General features: G+C 41.0%; 1 protein-coding gene across 1 annotated transcript; it reads right to left on the reverse strand.

Annotated features, from left to right (window-relative positions):
* Positions 1–1,886: 1,886 nt before the first annotated feature.
* Positions 1,887–19,893, reverse strand: TIPRL (TOR signaling pathway regulator). The gene is made up of 7 exons (XM_032791016.2): positions 19,692–19,893; positions 17,282–17,461; positions 16,335–16,434; positions 11,019–11,150; positions 9,142–9,237; positions 6,994–7,056; positions 1,887–5,025 (listed from the first exon to the last, which is right to left on the reverse strand). The coding sequence occupies exons 1-7, from the start codon at positions 19,790–19,792 to the stop codon at positions 4,876–4,878; spliced, it is 822 nt and encodes a 273-aa protein (XP_032646907.1). The 5' UTR covers positions 19,793–19,893; the 3' UTR covers positions 1,887–4,875.
* Between the last annotated feature and the right edge of the window lie 401 nt (positions 19,894–20,294).

Raw genomic sequence — 20,294 nt, forward strand, 5'->3', positions numbered from 1 at the left:
TTCCACTCATTCTAAAAACGGTTTGTGGCACTGGGAAATTCAACTAGGGCAACAAAACAGGGCATGTATAAGTGACAACATTGTGCCAGACAAACTAGCTTCAAACATTCATGATCTGCACAGACATGAAAGTACATCCATAGACATGTAAAGCAAGAATTGTATCTTCAGTACTGTGTAGCTTTTTCAGAGCCCTCATGGACTTCCTGTTTTGTTTTTTTTAATTTAATTACCATCCAGTAATTTTCTTCAGACATGAAGCCAGCAGTAGACAGGCAGTGTTTTGTCTTGTTTGGATTTTTTTTTTTGTTAGAGCTGTTAACTAATTGCAGTAGGTAACTCAGGCGATTAACGCAAAACAAATTAACTCAATTAAAAAAATTAATCAATTCATTGCAGCTTTAATCACACTGTTAAACATTAATAGAATACCAATTTAAATTTATCATCAATATTTTTGAATTTTTTTTACATTTTCAAATGTATTGATTTCAGTTACAACACAGAATACAAAGTGTACAGTGCTCACTTTATATTATTTGTGATTAGAAATATTTGCAAAAATGAAAAACTGTATTTGTCTATTCACCTCATACAAATACTTCAGTGCAATCTCTTTATTCTGAAAGTGCAACTTACAAATGTAGATTTTTTGTTACATAACTGCACTCCAAAACAAAACAATGTAAAACTTTAGAGCCAATAAGCCCACAGTTCTACTTTTTGTTGAGCCAATCACTAAGACAAACAAGTTTGTTTACATTTATGGGCGATAATGCTGCCCACTTCTTATTTATTTCATCTGAAAGCGAGAACAGATGTTTGTATGGAACTTTTGTGGCCAGCATTGCAAGGTATTTACGTGCTAGATATTCTAAACATGCCTGTTCTCACTTTCAGGTGACAATGTAAAGAAGAAGCGGGCAGCATTATCTCCCATAGATGTAAACAAACTTGTTTTGTCTTAGCAATTGGCTGAACAAGGAAGAGGACTGAGTGGACTTGTAGGCTCTAAAGATTTACATTATTTTGTTTTCAAGTGCAGTTATGTAAAAAAAAATCTACATTTGTAAATTGCACTTTCACCATAAAGAGATTGCACTACAGTATTTCTATGAGATTAATCGAAAAATACTATTTATGTTTTATGCTACAAATATTTGTAATAAAGTGAGCACTGTGCACTTTGCATTCTGTTGTAATTGAAATCAATATATTTGAAAATGTAGAAAAATATCCACATTTAAATAAATGATATTCTACTATTGTTTAACACTGCAATTAATCACATTTTTTTAAATCTCACAATTTCTTTAACCGTTTGACAGCCCTAATTTTTTCAAGATTCCCTGAGAGATGCAGTACTGTGATTCTTCAGACTGCTTTAGTTTCAGTGTTATTCCTGAACATTTAGCACTAAAGTGAGTTTTAAATTTCAACACGTATACACAGTTTGCATCAGTTCTTGGAGAGTGGAAAGAGTCAGATGTGCTAAGAATTCCAGCTCAGACTGACTTCAAAGGAAGCCAGGAGTGTTCATCACCTCTGAAAGTTATACTCTAATACAGTACTTCCCAAACTTTTGAAACCCGAGCCCATGCACTTGCTTTAGAAAAATTAAACCAATCACATCCTGCCTTCAACCTGCCATGGGCTGTTTGAGGTTTAGCTATCTTAGTTCATACATCTTTCTTGCCCCTCCAGCTAGGCCTTTGGGTTCCCCTCCTTACATAGCAGCACTTTGGGAAATGCTCCCCTATTTGTTTTCATATCTAAAATGGTGTATCATGAGATACAAGTATCTGAAAAAAGGTCTAATATATATCATCCAAGTATACGGTTATTCCTTTTACGTTTTTCTAATAAAACTCAGACTTTGACAGAACTATAAAATGTTGCATACATTTTATTTAGTGATAGACAACTACAAATATAGACCATCACATATTAAGCTGACCACAAAATTGCCAGAGAAGCACATCCTCCATCCCTCTGAGGCATACAACCTGTGCATATCACGTAAGACTGGCACTGGCTTCTTTCCTCTGGGAAGCTTGTATCTGAGCAGCATCCAATACACCGATTTCACAGCCTTTTGTGTATTTACACGACATAACACATTTAGAGTGACAAGAAAAAAACCCCATACAGCATTTTATTTTGCAGGGAAGTATAACTTTCTAATAGGATCCTGTGATTTCTCCAAGGTGCACGTTCCATTTAAATGCATGGTAGTCAAAAAAGATGGATCTCAGATGTGTACATATTCAGAGATAAGTGCGAACTTCACAGCTCTGTTTTAAACAAATCACAAAAACACTGGAAGCAGTAATGGAATGGCTATGACACACAATATATGCTAAACGTGCAATACACCCCTTCTCAATAATAGACATGGACTATGTGGATTTTTCTCCTCCATCCTGCCTCAGTGTGATGGAGCTGAACATTATCACTGACCAAACCTGAACCAAAGTATTTTGAGCAAGGACACAGGTATGTTTCCAATGTTACCAGCATCCCAACTCTCCTCTCCATCACTACCAACCACAACGCCAAAATATCTGATTTTTTTTAAGCCTCTTAAGAGACATCTAAAATGGTATATGCCTTAAATAAAGAATGCAGTAAGATTTACTTACCCGCAATGGCCCTCCCTCTTTGCTCACTGTTGTTCCCATCCTTTGCTTTCTTTTCCCCCCTCACTGAATGAGACCTGAATGTGTTTCCCCAAATTAATTTACTGTGCCTGCTTCCATGTCAAATTCCTTTCCTGCCAGATTCACTCTATCTAGGTATGGGGGGCTTGACTAGGAACCAAGTGCGGGGAGAAGCAGCTTGGAGGTAGCTGGGGCCTAGTGCTGGAGAAAGAATAAATTGGGATTTTTGCATATGAGGGTTTACCTGCCTCTCGGTGGTCACATATTCAGTCATCCCACAGTCTAGATGTCTCTGGGTAATATCTACCTGGAAATTAGCTAGCTCTTTGAGTAGTTAGTTATATTTTAAACTCAGTCCTCTTCTCTAGTTGAATCAAACTGATAGTAAACCATTTAATATGTTTGTGTTGCATGCTAGTCTTTTCCAAATGTAAGGCTGCAGGTGATTCAGGAATACTTTGCACTGATATAATACTTTACAAATGAATCCTCACAAATCCAGTGAGGTGGGAATGTATTACCCCCATGTTATAGATGGGAAACAGAGGCACAGAAAGGTTAGGTGGCTTACTCATTGCTATACAGTGAATCTGTGGCAGAGCCAGGACTACTGCTTAGGAGTTCCTGTCTTTCAGCCCCATACCCACTCTATTAGACCATACTGCCTTACAGCACTAGTGAAGCCAATCTTCAGAAAGACACCTGCCATCACTATCATGGCAGAAGCTCTTTCTAAAATTCAGTGTCATCTTAAACCAAAACAGCTTTCATTCTTTCAAGTCTTAATGGTTTTCTTAATTTTTTGTGAAACATTTTATCACTATTCATCAACTCTAAATTGCATATTTTGATGCGGAGAAGAATTAGAATATATACATTTCTTAATAAGATTAAAAGTTTTCTTCCCTCATCTGAACTATTGCCACCATCATGGAATATTAAGTCAGTTTAACACTTAAGATTTACTTTTTTGTCATCACCTGCACTTAATTCTTGCACTTCATTCAATATGGCCATGAAACCAGATTTGTCACTTTAGGTTCTTGGTTCTCATGCTATAATGACATTTATGTGTTTAGGTTTCATGACTACATAGAGTAAATGTTTAAATCCACAAAGGTGTAAATTGTGTTGGAACAGACGCATGAATATACACACAAATGCACTTTTAATCTATTAGGATTTGTAGGATTTAAGAAATAAAACCTAAATTTCAGGCCTAGCATATTTGACAGTGTCCCTTTAAAGCTAGGGAAACTTCAGTCTCAAAAAACCAATACCTCAACCCTTTAGGAATTGAAATACCTGGGACTTAGCAGTTTGATTGTCAGGCCACAACCAACTAAATGGGGTGCTGGCTGGGAAGTCAATGCAGTAGAATGCATTTTAATGACTAGATACTTGGATTAGGTGTGCTGCTAATGTAGTAAGAGCCAGATTAGTGTTGTCAGACAGTCCAGCCCCACTAGATATCAGGTGAATTGGTACTTTATAAACTTACCATTGTGTGGGCTTCTGTTAACTTCAAGCCATTTCCCTGCTCTAAGTTAATAGCTCCCGAACAAGGTGATATCTTTATAATGTGTCTGAAATTGTAATGCTTTTTAAAGCTATTCATGGAGGGAAGAATAAATATCCTCCAATAAAATGTCTAGGATTAAAATTCAGAGAAATTACCTAACTTGTATATTAGCTTATACCCAGGGGAGCCAAGCAAAATCTCTAATGTACAACAGAAGGTCAATCATATACATCACAGGGAACAAAACCTTTTATTGTAGAAGAATTCTACATAGAGTTGTTAAAAACTGCTCAGTTTTGTGGATTACACTAGCTTCTCGGTACCAAGAGCCAAAATTCTTGATCCAGGGTGCTAGCGGTTGACGGTTTAGGCAATATAGCTGCCAAATGCTCAAAACAGAACAAAAACAGCTATTCATGGGAGAGGTTTATTCTCCAAGGCAATTCTCCTGTTTGTTACCAGTCTATCATTAATTCCAAACACAGGTTTGAAATAATAATAATTAAAAAAAGGACAATATATACATTAGTGAAACCTTTCTGAAATGAGCTTTTTGCCCCCTTAAGGCTACAGAAAAATTAGCCAAACAAATGATCTTTAGCCCATAAATAGTGAAACTACCCCAGTGGTAATGGTCAAGTGATCATATGATCTCCAGAAGAGGGCTCATTTCAAGTCCACATAAAGTCACATTTATTTAGATTCCATGCATGTGCTTTCTGATGAGGCTGTAGGCTCAGGATCCAACTTCTCTGGGAATTCTAGCTTCTCACAAACAGTCTCCTTTACAGGTAAATACTGAGCGATCTCATTAGGCTCCGTGAACAGGGAGGGTGGAACATGCTAAGGAGTAAATATTTTAGTTAGAAATAAATCAAGAGACAAAGGAAAACTTTCAAAGCAATGTTTACAGGGAACCAGTCAACTTAAACTCCCATCTGTATGAAATATTCACTGATTACAGTTAACACACAAGATCAGACAACTATTTATTCAACGTACTTTATGCATTTAACTGCATGTTGTGTACACTCAGTTTTCCTTCTCCCTGTGAGTCTTTCAGAACAAAAACATTTAATAGAAAAATATAACTAAGACCATAAAAACTGGCAGGGACAGTCAGGGGCAACTGCGGGGTACTCATAACTACATTTCACTTTTTTAAACTGATTGTATTTTTTAAACTGAATTTGTGCTCCAAAAAGTGGCTGAAAATGGTATTGTGGAGTCCAATGTTTAATGTCTCCCAATGACTCCAACATCTTCAATGGAATAGCTCAGGTGTAACAGACTAGCATATCAACAATTCTGTTGATGTCAATGCACTTCCTCTTAGCTCTGAAGAGCCCAATACAGCTACAAGTAAAAGTTTTAGACACTGAAGTCAGCAGACAGAATTCTGAATACACACAGGGAATCAATCTGTTCAGTAAACAAAACTACCAAAAAACCCTGCATTTTCAGAGTAGAAATACATTAATTCTAAGTGTTAAGAAGTGTTGCATTCAAGCATCTTAAATTAAAACCAGACAATTCAACGAAAGTGGCATTTTACAAACTCTCTCTTCTCAATAGGTGCTTCCAAAGACTACACTGCCTCGTTACTTACAGACATTTGGAGAGTTATTCTGAGAACACTGACTTCAAGCCTTTTAAAGTAACTTACAACCTGGAAGATTACTCAAAAGTTGCTAGAATGCAGCCCACGTTGCAACCTGTTCAGGCTTTTACCAAAGCACAGTGCTGTTGAATTTCGAACTGGCTCTTAATGTAACATGCTGGGGTTCATACTACTTTCTCTGAATGCATTTTAGATCCGATGTTCCCAATTTACAAGTCAAAAGCTGATTTCTTCCTAACAGGTATAGCTTTGCAAACTCAACTAGAGAAATCCATTTGTGCTCTGTCCCTTTATCATGACCAGTAATACAGATTCTGTAGCTCAGATGATCATTTTGAAGAATGTGGCAGAACAGTATCCAGCTCATTCCGCTAGCTATGTGGACTCTACAACACAAACTAACATTCTGTCATTAAACAGATTTAATTCAGATATGCAGGGATCATATACAGTATGCTGAATAAAAAAGGGTCATTCTTATAGCAAAATCCCCTACTTTTAAGGATATCCAATGTTTTATAAAAAAGCCCCAGAAATCCCCCCAGAAATTAGGGTGGCATTAGCCTCATTTTACAGATGGGGAAAATGAGGCAGAGACACATTAAGTGACTTGTTCCAGGTCCCACAATGAGTCAGTGGTGGAGTCAAGAATAGAACTCAGTACTCCCAACTCTTAGTTCCTATCTCTAAGAACTCAGTCTTGCAGCTCTCTCTGAACGCTTATACTATTGTACAAATGCACTTTAGTAGCATAAGACCATAGGCCTTTCAGTTTTAAAGGCTAATTATAGTAGTTGCATCAGCCAGTCTGCATCAGTCTATGCTAGTAAACAGACCTCAAATATTGCTAGCAGGGTAGGCAACCACTAGCCGGCAGAATTAATTGCCACAGGAGATCAAGGGGTCTTAAATTGTGCATGAATAATTCTATTAATAACCTAATATTTATAACTATTCAAACAAAGATGAAGAGTAATCTAGTACCACGTCTCATCTTATGCACTGATTATTGACAAGGGCCAAGAATCAATCTTCCTCCAAATAGCATTGCACAATAGTCAGGAGGAGTTTTGCCTCTCTTCAGGTCCAGGCTAAACAAGCAGAGCTCTGACCAGATATGGCACTTTCTACACTAGACATAAGACACTGAAGCTAGTATACATGGAAAAAACATGTTTAAAATGCATTACCGTTAAGCTTGAAATTTTGCTTTCTTTAGATGTGTATTCCCGTAACATGTAGGGCTTGTCAGCCTAATAAGAGAGAAAAGAGTTACAAAAAATATATTCTCTACTATTCCATGAACTGAACTTTGTAAATAAACTGAATTTGAATACATCTGGATTTTGTTGGCTAAAGATTTTTCAGTGTAGAGACTAGGATTTAAGTTTACTGTGGGGAAAAAAATGAAGTTTAGTAATTTCAATCTATCTCCCAGCAGTCATTTATCTGCAAAACAAGAACTATGATTTAATATATTTGTTAATCTCTGCTCAGCTGAAGCCCAGTTATTGGCATCATCAATGGCACTGAAGAGAGGAACAAACAATACCTCATGTTCATCCCAGAAGTGCCCTGATCTTGTTTCATGGGATGCTGCGGCTCAAGTGCAATCTTAGGGGTTTCTTGCACCTTGGTCTGGCAACAGTGTCACAAAAATTGCACTCTCCAGAAATCAGCCATAGAGCAACAAGGCAACAGGATATTTTTCAACAACAGAGACAGGGAAGAAGCAGCAGAATATAGCAGCCTACTTTTAAATACTGAAGAAGGGGTCAAATTTAGATGCCTCAGGTGCCTCACCATCGCAAGTTTCCTTCTCCTCCAAATGCATGGTTACAGGTCTGAGGAGCTGTATGACTTGAGAAGCAGAAAATTCAGACTTCAAGGCAATATCTGAATTTGTAGCTACAGTACAGTGGATTTTGACTTCCACAGCAGACTGTCTTTTATTCCAGAATGATCTGCCTGCCATGGAGCCAGTCACTATGTGCATGTGACTCAAATGGCTGCACAAAATAATGCTGAATTATGTCTTGTACTGAGCAGTACACATATAACCAGTACCCTTGCAGCAACAGTTAGCCCAGTGGTTCTCAAACTTTTGTACTGGCGACCCCTTTCACATAGCAAGCCTCTGAGTGCGACCCCCCTTATACATTAAAAACACTTTTTATATTTAACACTGTTATAAATGCTGGAGGCAAAGTGGGCTTTGGGGTGGAGGCTGACAGCTCATGACCCCCCATGTAATAACCTCGTGACCCCCTGAGGGGTCCTGATCCCCAGTTTGAGAATCCATGAGCTAGCCAGTCCCGGTAGTCATATAGCTTTCTACCTGGTTTAATGAAGTAGTAAAGGAAAAAGAGACCTCTAAAGCACATACTATCCAAGCATCTCAAAGTGCTTTCCAGACAGCAATAAAAATTCAATATCATTTATTCGGTAAGTTATCCACATTTTAGAGATAAGAAATTAAAGCAGAGAAAAACCAACTTCCCCAAAATCACAGCATGAGTCAGACAGAGAACTGGGAATTCTGACTCAGTTCTATATGCAAGTCACTAAAATTTAGTCCCTCCTCAAAAACTGGAAAAGTATGTAAGATACACGAACAAATGAGATAAGTAAATGCTGCTGTGAGCCACAACAAGCCACCAGGAGATGCCTGGAAGTTAAGAGCAATTAGCATAGAGAACAAAATCATATCATTCACTTTGTATGTTCTACTTCTTTCCCTTACCCTTCGTCTGTCTTGTCTGTTTAGACTGTAAGCTCTTCAGGTCGACTGTCTGCTACTGTGTTTGTACCGTGCCTAGCACAATGGGGCTCCACTCCTAGTGGGTCCTTGGGCATTACCGTAATAAACATGCATAAAATAATAAATTTGAAGTTCAGTTCAGCTAGCCTCTACTTTCCCTAACCCAACATCAGCCAGCATTGGTGCGACTTCTGCAATTCTTCTGACAGAAGGTAACACTAGAGAGACAAGGTAGGTGGGGTGATATCTTTCATCATATCAACTTCTGTTGGTGAGAGAGAAGCATTTAAGCTCACACAGAGCTCTTCTGTAAGTCTGGGAAACTTACTCATTTTAGCTGTGCTATTCTCAGTTAGTTTCCCAGTCCTGCAGAACAGCTCTGTGTAAGCTCAAAAGCTTGTCTCTCTCACCAAGATAAACTGGTCCAATAAAAGATATTACCTCACCCACTTGGTCTCTCTAATGTCCTGGGATGGACACCACTACAACATCACTGCATACAATGACAGTAACACTGTACAGGCCATATTCTGCCAAGTGGAACATAAAACAGACCTCGGGGATATTAGGTGTTTACCTCATGGTAAAGTCTTGTATCATTCATCCTGATAAGTACACCATCAACTCGCAAGAAAAACCTCAACAACACAAAGAAGCTGGAAGGCATTACTCTCTGCAAAAAAACCAGATGTTTAACTGAATACATTACGACATTTTACTGTAAAATATGCAGCTATTTAGCCCAGAAGTTCAGAACCACTAGTGCTAGGAGCGCTCGGACTGTTCCAAGCCATGGTCTTGTGAAGAGTATAAGTTCCACTGGAGCTCCACAACTGAATAGGAGCCAGTGATCTTTAAATGGTGCAGTCAAGGTCTGTGCCTAATGATTTCCTATAGTTGCCTCAAAAGATTTGAGAAAATACCAATGTACATAATGAACACCACTCAACAGATTGTTACATAACATTTATAATGATCCTGCCCTGCCTAGTGCAGTGACAGGGGGAAAGATTGTTCTTTGTAACCTCTGATACCAATATCCTTTTCTTCTACAAGATTATGTTTTCAGAAAGAAATACAAAAAAACCCTTATTTTAAATATACTGGCCAGTTGGGGCATTAAATGTCTCCTAAACAGACATAACTCCTCAATATTACGATCCAGGCCATCACATAAGACAGGCCTCACCCCCCACGGTAATTCAACACTGCAGTTGTGAGCGTGCTTCCCAGCAGTAGAGAGACATGCACTAACTCGGTTTATATTAGCATGCTAAAAATAGCAGTGTGGCTGCAATGACAGACTGCAGTTTGAGCTAGCCACACAAGTACAGTCACACCCAGCCCTCTGGGTACGTGCTCTGGTGGCTAGCCCAAGCTCCTGCTCATGCTGCCATCGCCATTCTGTTGTTTCTAGTGGGCAAGTGTCTCTCTCTCTCTACCTGGGCTGGCAAGCACACCACCAACTGCAGTATAGACACACCCCTTGAACCCAGGCAGTGGGGATAGATCCCATCCTATTCATTTAACAGGCTCCCAGGATTTTGTAACAAAAGAATGAACACTAGGATGTTGCTAGTAATTGATACACGCTTCTACAGTACTCACAAAGTGCTTTACAAATTTCAGTCAATTAATCCTCAACTCCCCTTGTGAAGCAGGTGAGAAACTGCAGAAGCAAGCTTGTTATTATAGAGGGACAGAGGCAAGGTAAATCCCCTTTAGAAAATGTTCCTTACCTGTAACACTAAAACCACCTTGATTATTTACACTGAAGGAATTTTTAAATGTTAGTTTATTGCACTATTACCACTCTGGATCCAAACAGCTTGTGAAAGTTCAGGGATCTGTGGGTTGTTCCCGTTGGGAGAAAACACTCATGATGGAGTCTGGTATTTTTGTTTATTTACAAACAATGTACAAAGTCCTGTTTCTTCAAATGCAAGAGGAACAAACAAAACAAAACAAAACAAAAAACCCCACAGAAACAAAAAAGGAGACTGTTTCTTTGCTCACAAAACCAAACTTTCAGCTAGTACTCTGACCCAAAACCTCTCCTCTCAGCATGTCGCAGAGCCACACTAATGTGGTTCCAGGCTATGTCTGCTCACCATTCTCTCTCTCTGCTTCTGTGTGCGTGTCTCGCTCTCTCCCCGCATCCACAAAACACTCCTCTCTTACTCCAAAATCAGTACTCAGTTTAAAAATCCCCCTCCACCAACATAGTTAGAACTCCTGTGTGACCTTGGGTGTGCCTTTGTCTTGGAGGCCACAATTGTCTTACATTTAACCTGAAAGAAGGCCTGCTGCTCAACTCATCAATTTAATGAGTTTTAACCAAACCTATAACACATTAAGTCTGCTTTTTACTTTACCTTAACTTCAACTTAGAGATGATTGGGGGGGGGGAGGTGCGCAGGTGAGATTATGTACATAGGAAGTGATTAAACTCACTATTTTCACACTCAGGCTTGAAACGCCATGATCATGAAGCTCATCTTCAAACAGCAGAACTTCTTCAAAAAACATAATCTGTTCCCGGGCTTTCAATTTCTCTGTATCGATGTGATCAGTTGTAGGAACAACCTAGGAAAATTAAGTTTAAGAATAATTAGCAAAATTTGGCAGTGTGGTTGTAGCAGTGTTGGTCCCAGGATATTAGTGAGACAAGGTGGGTGAGGTAATTACTTTTACTGGACCAATTTCTCTTGGCGAGAGAGAGAAGCTTTCAAGCTTACACAGAGCTCTTCTCACCAACAGAAGTTGCTCGAACAAAAGATATTATCTCACCCACCTTGTCTCGCTAGCATAACTTGGCATAAGATATCTGCAGACTACGTGTTCTGCTGAAAACCTTGTACTCTTCAACTCCCTGGTTTAATACAGCTTTACTTCTGTGGTGCTCAGTCAAAGGTCTCTGAGCTTCTCATAGAAAAAGATTGCTAAAAGCTAAATATTCCAAGAGGAAACATGGCCAAACAAGACAAGAAACCCAAAGTTTAGGATTTCCCATGAGCTGTCATCTTGCAGATTGAGGCTGGCTGAGCATGGGTCTTACTTTTTTTCAAGTGAAATTTAGCATCTCATAGACTCATAGACTCATAGGTCAGAAGGGATCAATATGATCATCTAGTCTGACCTCCTGCACAAGGCAGGCCACAAAACCCTACCCATACACATTTATAACACCGAACCTCGACTGGAGTTATTGAAATCTTGCAAATTGAGATCTGAAGACCCTCAGCTGCAGGAATCCACCAGCAACAACCCATTGCCCCCACGCTGGCGAGGAGGCGAAAAAACCGTCCAGGAGCCTTGCAACGCCCGGAGGAAAATTCCTCCGACCCCAATAATGGGTATCAGCTAAACCTGAGCATGAGCTGCAACCACCACCCGCACCAAGAAGATTCTTGCAGTAATCAGCTTCCCATCCATCAAACAATCCCATCACAGACCATTGAGCAGACATTATAGCTGCGATATCCAAAATGCAAATTGTACAAATAAACTACCCAGTCATAACATCCCCTCCATATACTTATCAAGCTTAGTCTTAAAGCCAGATAAGTCTTTTGCCCCCACTACTTCCCTCGGAAGGCTGTTCCAGAACTTCACTCCCCTAATGGTTAGAAACCTTCCTCTAATTTCAAGTCTCAAGTTCTAGATTTCAAACAGCTGGGGAAGTACTGAGTGTATTTGTGATGCTGGCCGCCAGGTGCCAGCTCTTGCCAACACTGCAGGCATTAGCGAAGATCTAACATACTCATAGCTGGAGACCAGACCAGCTCATTTATGTGTTAGTGTTGCTTAAAATAGGTATGAGTCTTATAAGAATGTATTTAGTGTTTAGATTCTATAGATTGTTTGTAAGTTGCTGCATGAATTCATCATATTTGTAACGTTTGCATTCCATACTATCAGGAAGTATGTAAGTTTTGCTTTATAACTTTGAAAATGTTTCCTCTAATCTTGTGAACTATGGGAAGAGTGATCCCTCCAGCCTGTCCAGAAGAACCATCAAAATCAGATGGGCCATCAAGGAACATTGCAACACAAAGGACTGGTGAATGGCCCTATCACATCTTGGAAATGCCATATGCAAGGAAGGTCATTCAATGGACTTGTAGGCCAAACAAAGGAAATAAAATAAAATAAAGGCCAGGTAGACACTACAGACCTATAATGGTATAACTTTAACAATCCAAACCCCTGAGCAATGCAGTGATACCGACCCACTGACACAGCTACTGTCTCTCAGGAAGTAACTATGCCAATAGGCAAAGCTCTCCTGTCGATGCAGTAGCGTCTTCACTAACGCGCTGCAGCTGCGTCGCTGTAGCACTATACATGAAGACAAGCCCAAAGACACATGAAAACTTTCCATCTCTTTGCTGTTTGAACTCTCACAGGGTCAGGGACACTAAACTGAAGCCAGAGATCACCAGGGGTTACCTCTGGATCTGCCCTGAAACACATTTTGAACCAGGGCTTTGGAGCTGTGCTCCAGCTCCGCTCCAGATCCAGGCGAAAACCCGCAGCTCCAATGTTCTGGAGCTGCTCCGCGCTCCAGATCTGTGCTCCGCTCCAAAGCCCTGTTTTGAATTGACAGATCACAACTCTGTCACTCTTGGGATTTTTATTGCAACTTATTTGTGCGTGTATGTTTCCTTGCTTTAACCTGTAACTAACTCATTTTTTTTTTTAAAACCTTTAGATAGTTTTTACAGGATTGGCTACACGCATTGTCTTTGGTGTAAGATCTAGGGTACCAACTGATCTGCGGTAAATGATTGGCCTCTTGGCAGAGGTGTAGCGAGCGCCCTCCGTACCCTCTGACCGGAGGAGGCCCCGCAAGGAAGGGGGCCCCTAAAAGTGGCAAAAAAAAAATGTAAGGTATAACTAGGTAAGTGACATTTATTGACGCTATTGCACAATCCATGTCGGTTTTACTGACAAAACCGTGAAGTCATTATGATACATCATAATGCTATTGGCTACATCAGTTGTCTGTCGGTCAGTTTCGAATTTTAGTTGGACCCATTCAAAGAATGTGTATTTGCGTTCATAATGGCGGTCGGCAGATAAATGTTATTAATTTAGTTGTTTAGTTTATCGTTTCCAACACAGAAGCCTGCTTTGTGATGTCTAAGAGAATGAATAAGAGCGGAGCTAGTAAATGAAAGGCAGCAAAAGATGCCGAGAAGGAACTTGAGAAAATTCCAAAGTTGTCAAGTATTTGCCTCCATTCAACTACAGGTACAGCCACATAACGGACAGTGCTAAGCAGCGAGAATTCGTTCAGAAGGCTTCAAGTGAACAAGTCGAAGGTGAAAGCCAGTTGTTTCTACAACACAAACTGTGACAATATTCCACCTGCTGGCAGGAAAGAAGTCTGAATCTGAACCAACTGACTGACGACCAGAGATTGGCAGTCTATAATTAGACAGGCCAAGTGTGTGACATGTGCACGTGGCCCACCACGCAGAAGAAAGTTAAAATTTCCATTTAACGAGGAAAGACGGAGGTTCAAAAGTACTCATTTCTTCGAACCATGCAAATGCGAGAAAAAATAAGAAGCTTCAGGGTTAATGTAACTCAGTAGAAAGAATGCCATTTTTTGTTTTGTTGTAAATTATTGGCACTGGCTGACATAACTGGTACGTCCGTGGAACATCTGCTTGGAAAGCCCTGGTCAAAAAGACTTCACTCAGCATGAAACAGGCCAAAGGTCATCAAGACTGTATGGTGAAATGGTTTGAACTCGATCAGAGCATAGTAAACTGTACATTGCACTATCTATGACCAACCGAATTGCAGGCTTTCGGAAAGAAGAGATTTCTGGCAGAAATGTTGTACGCAATGGTGATGTCGTTATTATTCTTGTCTGAAAGAAACTTGGCATTCGAGAAGTAATGAAAACCTTGGTGATCGCTTCGAATGGCAACTTTGGGACTGTTTGAAATTCTTGCAAGTATGTACTGTCCTCAGCGAACGTTTACAGATGTATTAAGAGGCAGAGAACACATGTTCATACTCATCCACAAGATCCAAAACGAGCTGATTCAGACTTGTCCAGTAACATTCAAGAGACCAACATAGCGCACGCTTAAAAAGCAAAATCTTATCAGTTATTTTGGCTGTACTTCCAGTGTGTCACAATGAAGAACAGATGTTTGTGGTGTTACGCTTGTTGCATGCAAGGCGAAGATGGTGTCAATATTCGTGAAGTCGTTTTGGTTGGTTTTCTTATGTTCATAGATACAACTGGCGAGGGCTTATTGGAAGCGTTTCTTGAAAAGGCAAACAACTTAGGAATAGACATTGCTGACATGAGAGGCCAAGCTTATGATAACGGCGCAAATATGAGAGGAAAGAATAAAGGAGTTCAAGCCCGCATGCTAGAAATAAATGACCGTGCCTTGTATGTACCATGTGGAGCTCACACTTGGAATCTTGTGATCTCAGATGCGACAAAGTCATCGAAATATGCCGTTGACTTTTTCGATAAGGGGCCCCGGACATATGTTCGGAGGGGGCCATGTTCTTTGTTGCTACGGCCCTGCCTCTTGGGACTGGAAGCAAACTGAATATTTTGTGATTTTTGGTGTAAATGATCATGTATCACTAAGTCCAGCTTAACTGGATGGCAAGATAGACTGAAGAGTCCAAGGGGACTGTCTGTGACTCCATTGTAAGACTGGTATAGTGATCCAGGAGTTCATACTTGTCACTGGTTTGGTGAAATCTATTTATAGAACATACCACCATTTTGGTATATGTGTCCTGTTTTTGTCAGTCTGCCCTGAGGTTGGCAGTCATAATCATAAGCCAGGCCAGACAGTGGGACATGTATTAATCGATATTTCTGAATAGTATTTTGGTTATAAATATTGTAAGCTTCCATAACTTATACGAACATCAATATCTTTTATAGATAGATAATAAAAAATGCTTCTCCTTGACAGCACAGAAAACTTGGGCATCCTTCTCACTTCCCAGGTCCTCTCGTTCTAGGAACACACTGAAAGCTATCATTCTTACCCTCTCTGAAAAAGTACCAGCCAAGTGCCATTTGGCCAACAAGAGAAGTTTTATATTTATATAGCACAATTCATTCCAAAGGGACCTAAGAGTTTGAGGGTTTTTAAATAACTATAGTAATGCTAGGGGATTAACTAGAATTCATCTGCCTAGTAGAGGTAGGAGGTTGAGGGATTTTTTTTTTTTTAAATTGTTAACATCAAGCAGATGCACTGGATATTTCAGGGCTACTTTAAAATGGTTAGTTATGATTGGGGACAGGTTGTCACAAATGAGGTAGGAACACAAGTTATTACTGTATGTAAACACAGCACCACTGATTAACAGCCAAATCTGGGGTACAACATCACAGCCAACTGGCACGCTGCATGCTTAGGGTACTACAGAATTACAGGAGACCTTTGGTGCTCATGTATCTGGGGAGTTCAGGACTTCAGTGGCAACTCAAAAAGCATTAAGAACCCCCATACACAGCCGTATATTCCAAATACAAGGGACTTTGGGGGCATTTTTATATGTAATTCAGAAACATAAAAAAGAAAACCTCAACATTACTCAAAGTGAACTGTGATTTGCTGAAAAAAATACTGAAGACTCCATAAACCCCAATTACACTTTGAAAACAGATCTCTTCAAAACTATGTAACCTTATTTTGGAAGGCATGCTCTGTTTTTCAGTAAATCTATACACAATGTGATGCAATGATCATTTCATGAAATAAGACTCACTTTTAACTTTACAGTATCTCCTAATAGTGTTCCTTTGTAGTCTGTCGTATAGGTCCAATCATATGGTTTAACGACTTCTTTCGTGTGTTCAGCCTCAGTCCTCAACAAAGGAAGACAAAATACCACACTTTTAGTAAGTGTTTAACATTACAATACTACATACAAGAGACATATACTCTGGTCCCAACACTGAAGTCCTTAAACAGCCAAAACTTCCTGGAAATAGTGGTTTTGCCTGTGCAAAGACTCTAGTGTCAGGCCACATCTATATAGTACTGCTTCTCATTGACAATATCCATGCTTACCTAGTAATTTTGAAGACCATTCCAAGCATCAACTCCCATAGCATAAGTGCTTCGTTCATATGATTTTAGACAGAAGTCTTTAGTTTAATGTTGTCAAGTGTTGTACAGTTTAAGTTTGCCTGCTCAACCCAAGGATTCTGCTGGCAGAATGTATCTGATATTAAACCGATACTCCACTTCATCTTAAGCATTTGGACAGTTTTGATTCTTCTGTGCCTCGCTTCATATACTGCCAGCATCACTGCTAACTTGATAAATATACAGTAGAATTCTGTATCAAGACTAAACGCTCTACAAAAAGGAACCTCCAATAGCAACATTTTGTACTTGCATAGCACCTTTCACCTTAAGATGTCAAAGGACATGATCCTGCAACATTCAAATCACAACAGGAATTTTTCTATTGACTATAATGGAAGCAGAATCAAACTCAAGTCCTTTACAAGTGTTAAGTAAACCACAATACTCCTGAGAAGCAGGCAAGTATAACTATCCCACTTTTACAGATGGGGAGACTGAAGCACAGAAAGCTTAAGTGACTGAGCCTTGGCTGCCAGTCTTCTGCATTAGCCACCATATCACACTCCATCACCCATCACATTAATGCTCACCCTGGTATTGTGGTAATACTGCAGTGCTCACCTGCTGTCTTGCCATTCCTCTGCACAAGCCACTTTAATCATACCTTGATAGTTATTTACACACTTTAAAGCATCTGTTGCATTGAACTCAATTCCAAAGCCATAATCATGCTCAATTCTTAGGATGTTGTCTCCAAACATCATTTCTGGGAGGGAAGGCATGTGCAATTCATCAGCTAATCTGCATGCAGACAAAGAAGTTAAATCAATAAGGCTGCAATCTACATTTGCAGGACTTTGTAACTGTGCCCAAAAGCAGTTTAATTTGAGTGATCATTGTCCCTTCACGCTACAGAACATTCCAATAGTCTCCTCTCTTCCTCAACACTGTCAGAAGATCTCTTAAACATGGAGAAGTTCAAATTTTCTACAGTAGACCAGCCACAACTGTCGACTTCTGATTGGCCTAATCAGGGCTTTGGAGCGGCACTTGGAGCTGGAGCGCAGAGCAGCTCTGGAGCAGTGGAACTGCAGGTTTTTGCCTGGAGCTGGAGCAGAGCGAGAGCACAACTCCAAAGACCTGGATCTAATTAGATCATCACCCCTGAGCAACGTATTTAAGCTGATCTAAGTTCCCGTGTAGACAGAGCTAGATCAATGGAAGTATTATTTCACTGACACCACTACCGCCTTTCAGTTTTACTACAGTGCCTGGAGAACCCCTCCTGTCACCTTAGTAAGTGTCTACATTGAAGCACTCAAGCTGACAAGCTATTACTATCTCTGGTGAATCTGCTCTGCAGACAAAAGGATTAGAAAGACAAGAATTCATCTCTCTCTCTCTTCTGTAACTGTAATCATTGAGCAGAGCTATCAGATAAAAAATGCAGTAAAAGTTATTTTAGTCACTAAAGCAAGCAGTTATAAGTTAAGACAGATCAGGAGCAGACAGAATGAGCCAGGTGCCATTTTTGCAGTCACTTTTCAAAGTACAGGGGTATTGCATTTGTACAGTGCTCTGCACAATGGGGTCCAGCTTTATGACTAGGGCTCCTAGGTACTATGATAAATAGTGTCCAAACTTTATGATTTCATCTGCCTGGATTTACAACACAGTTTGCTACAAAATGCAATTAAATAAAATAGTCCATTCAGGACTTCACAAAAAACAAACATTTTTTCAACATGACACAGCCTTACATAAAAGAGCTTTTTAAGAAATAAGTTTATGACAAACAAATGAATCACACAAAAATAAATGCAACACAAACTGAAAGTCACATATTGGCGAGAGACTGAAAAGAGCCGAAGTAAGTCTGACAGATTTAATTTACCATAGGATTTGAGATCCACAGATATCAAACTATCAAAGATGCCTGCTGCTAAACAAGTTCAGAATTTACTGCATCATGGTACAGACCCATTGTGCAGGGCACTGTACAAATGCAATGCACTTCTACTTTGAAAAGTGACTGCAAAAATGGCATCTTGCTCATACTATCTGCTCTTGATGTGTCTGAAATATTTATATTTACTTAAAGTTTGTCTGAAACCTGAATGTTAGGTTTGAAGGAAGCAGTCTCCCCCACTGCTTTATAGAAACAGAAATTGTTGCCACGTGTGAACAGGCGAGTGGTCCATTTGTAAGAAAACCTGAGTTGAGGAATCCACAAGAGCCCTGAATACCTTAGGAAGAGGAAACCAAAAACATCCCTGCCTCTCAAACCAAAAGATGTTCCACAGTATCACACAAGGGATGCAAAAGAAACTCTTGATCCCAGCTGATGGCCATTTGGGACTTACATTTATTGGAGTTCTTTTTCAATAATAAATCTTTCTGCAGTGCCTCTTGAGGAGATTACCTTACCAGAAACTCAGCTCTTGCTCAGTAATGATATGCCTACACTGCATTATAAACCCAGGTTTGTATGACCCATGCTTAGGGACTCAGGCTATGTCTACATTAGCAATTTGTCAGTCAGCGGTATAAAAAAAAATCCACATCAATGACAGACATAAGTTTTACCAACAAATGCACCAGTGTGGACACCGCTATGTCGTCGGGAGACGCTCTCCCGCCAACATTGCTACCGCCGCTGCTTGGGAGTGGTATAATTATACCAACGGGCGAGCTCTCTCCCTGAGCGTGGGCAGCAGGGGGATTTGGGCTCAAACCACAGCCTGAGCCCAGGTTTACAACGCAGACCTGTGGGAGCAGCAGAGAATCCTGTGGCACCTTACAGACTAACAGACGTTTTGGAGCATGAGCTTTCGTGGGTGAAGACCCACTTCGTCTGTCGGAGGCGCTCCCCGGCCCGACTGGACCCGCTGACCAAGCACAGGCAGCCCCCGGCCCCCATCCAGGGAGGGTCCGATCGGTGAAACCCGAGCCGGGTCTGTAATCCCCTTCCCGCCCCCATCCAGCCTGGAAATGGAATCACCGGCCACGACCCCCCGCCCCGCGACCCCACCTCTCGGCCTGGGCCGATTTCATGATATGAGTCCGGGCGGCGTTGAGTCTCCAGGGCCCGAAGGTGAAGTCGCGGCTGGTGCTTTGGAACACGGGGTACATGGCGGAGCCGGGGGAGGGGCCGGGACGGGGAAGAAAAGGAAAAGGTGGTTGCCGGCCTCCCCGCAGCAACAGCACCACCGGAACCGGAACCCACCACCTGCACTTCCGCTTCCGGGGTCACTTACCTGGGTGCGTGCCAGGGAGATGGAAAGATGAAAAAGAGGCGGGGAGAGGGCGGAGTCACGTGACAACGGCCCAGGGAAGCCGGAACCAACATCTCCCAGCGATCTGGGCGCGCGCTGGGAATCTCTGCTGCTGGGTTGGGCCCTGTCCCAGCCGCGCGCTACGGGCCGTGCAAGTCTCTGCGGTGCCAACCAACCCTCAGAGCAGGGAGGCGGGGGCGGTCCTGAGTCCTGTTCCGGGCGTTGCGACCTGGCCCAGGTGCCCACAGCTCTGCCCCGGTTGGCACATCCCTCCCTCCCTGGGGACTGCAGCGCTTTCTGGCGTCCCCAAGGCTGAGGGACCTCGCTGCCGCCTGCCCTTAGCGCTGTCTGTACCTGCT

The sequence above is a fragment of the Chelonoidis abingdonii genome, chromosome 1 (genome assembly GCF_003597395.2).
Source record: "Chelonoidis abingdonii isolate Lonesome George chromosome 1, CheloAbing_2.0, whole genome shotgun sequence".
Classification (NCBI taxonomy): Eukaryota; Metazoa; Chordata; order Testudines; family Testudinidae; genus Chelonoidis; species Chelonoidis abingdonii.

Bases quoted from the DNA above. Each gene is read 5' to 3' on its own strand.
- TIPRL (XM_032791016.2), bottom strand. From the start codon at position 19,792: ATGTACCCCGTGTTCCAAAGCACCAGCCGCGACTTCACCTTCGGGCCC. The intron at 7,057-9,141 runs GTAAACACCTAA...CTCTCTTATTAG, and splicing joins ATACAAGACTTTACCATGAG to GCTGACAAGCCCTACATGTT. The intron at 5,026-6,993 runs GTAATGCATTTT...TTTACTCCTTAG, and splicing joins GCAAAATTTCAAGCTTAACG to CATGTTCCACCCTCCCTGTT.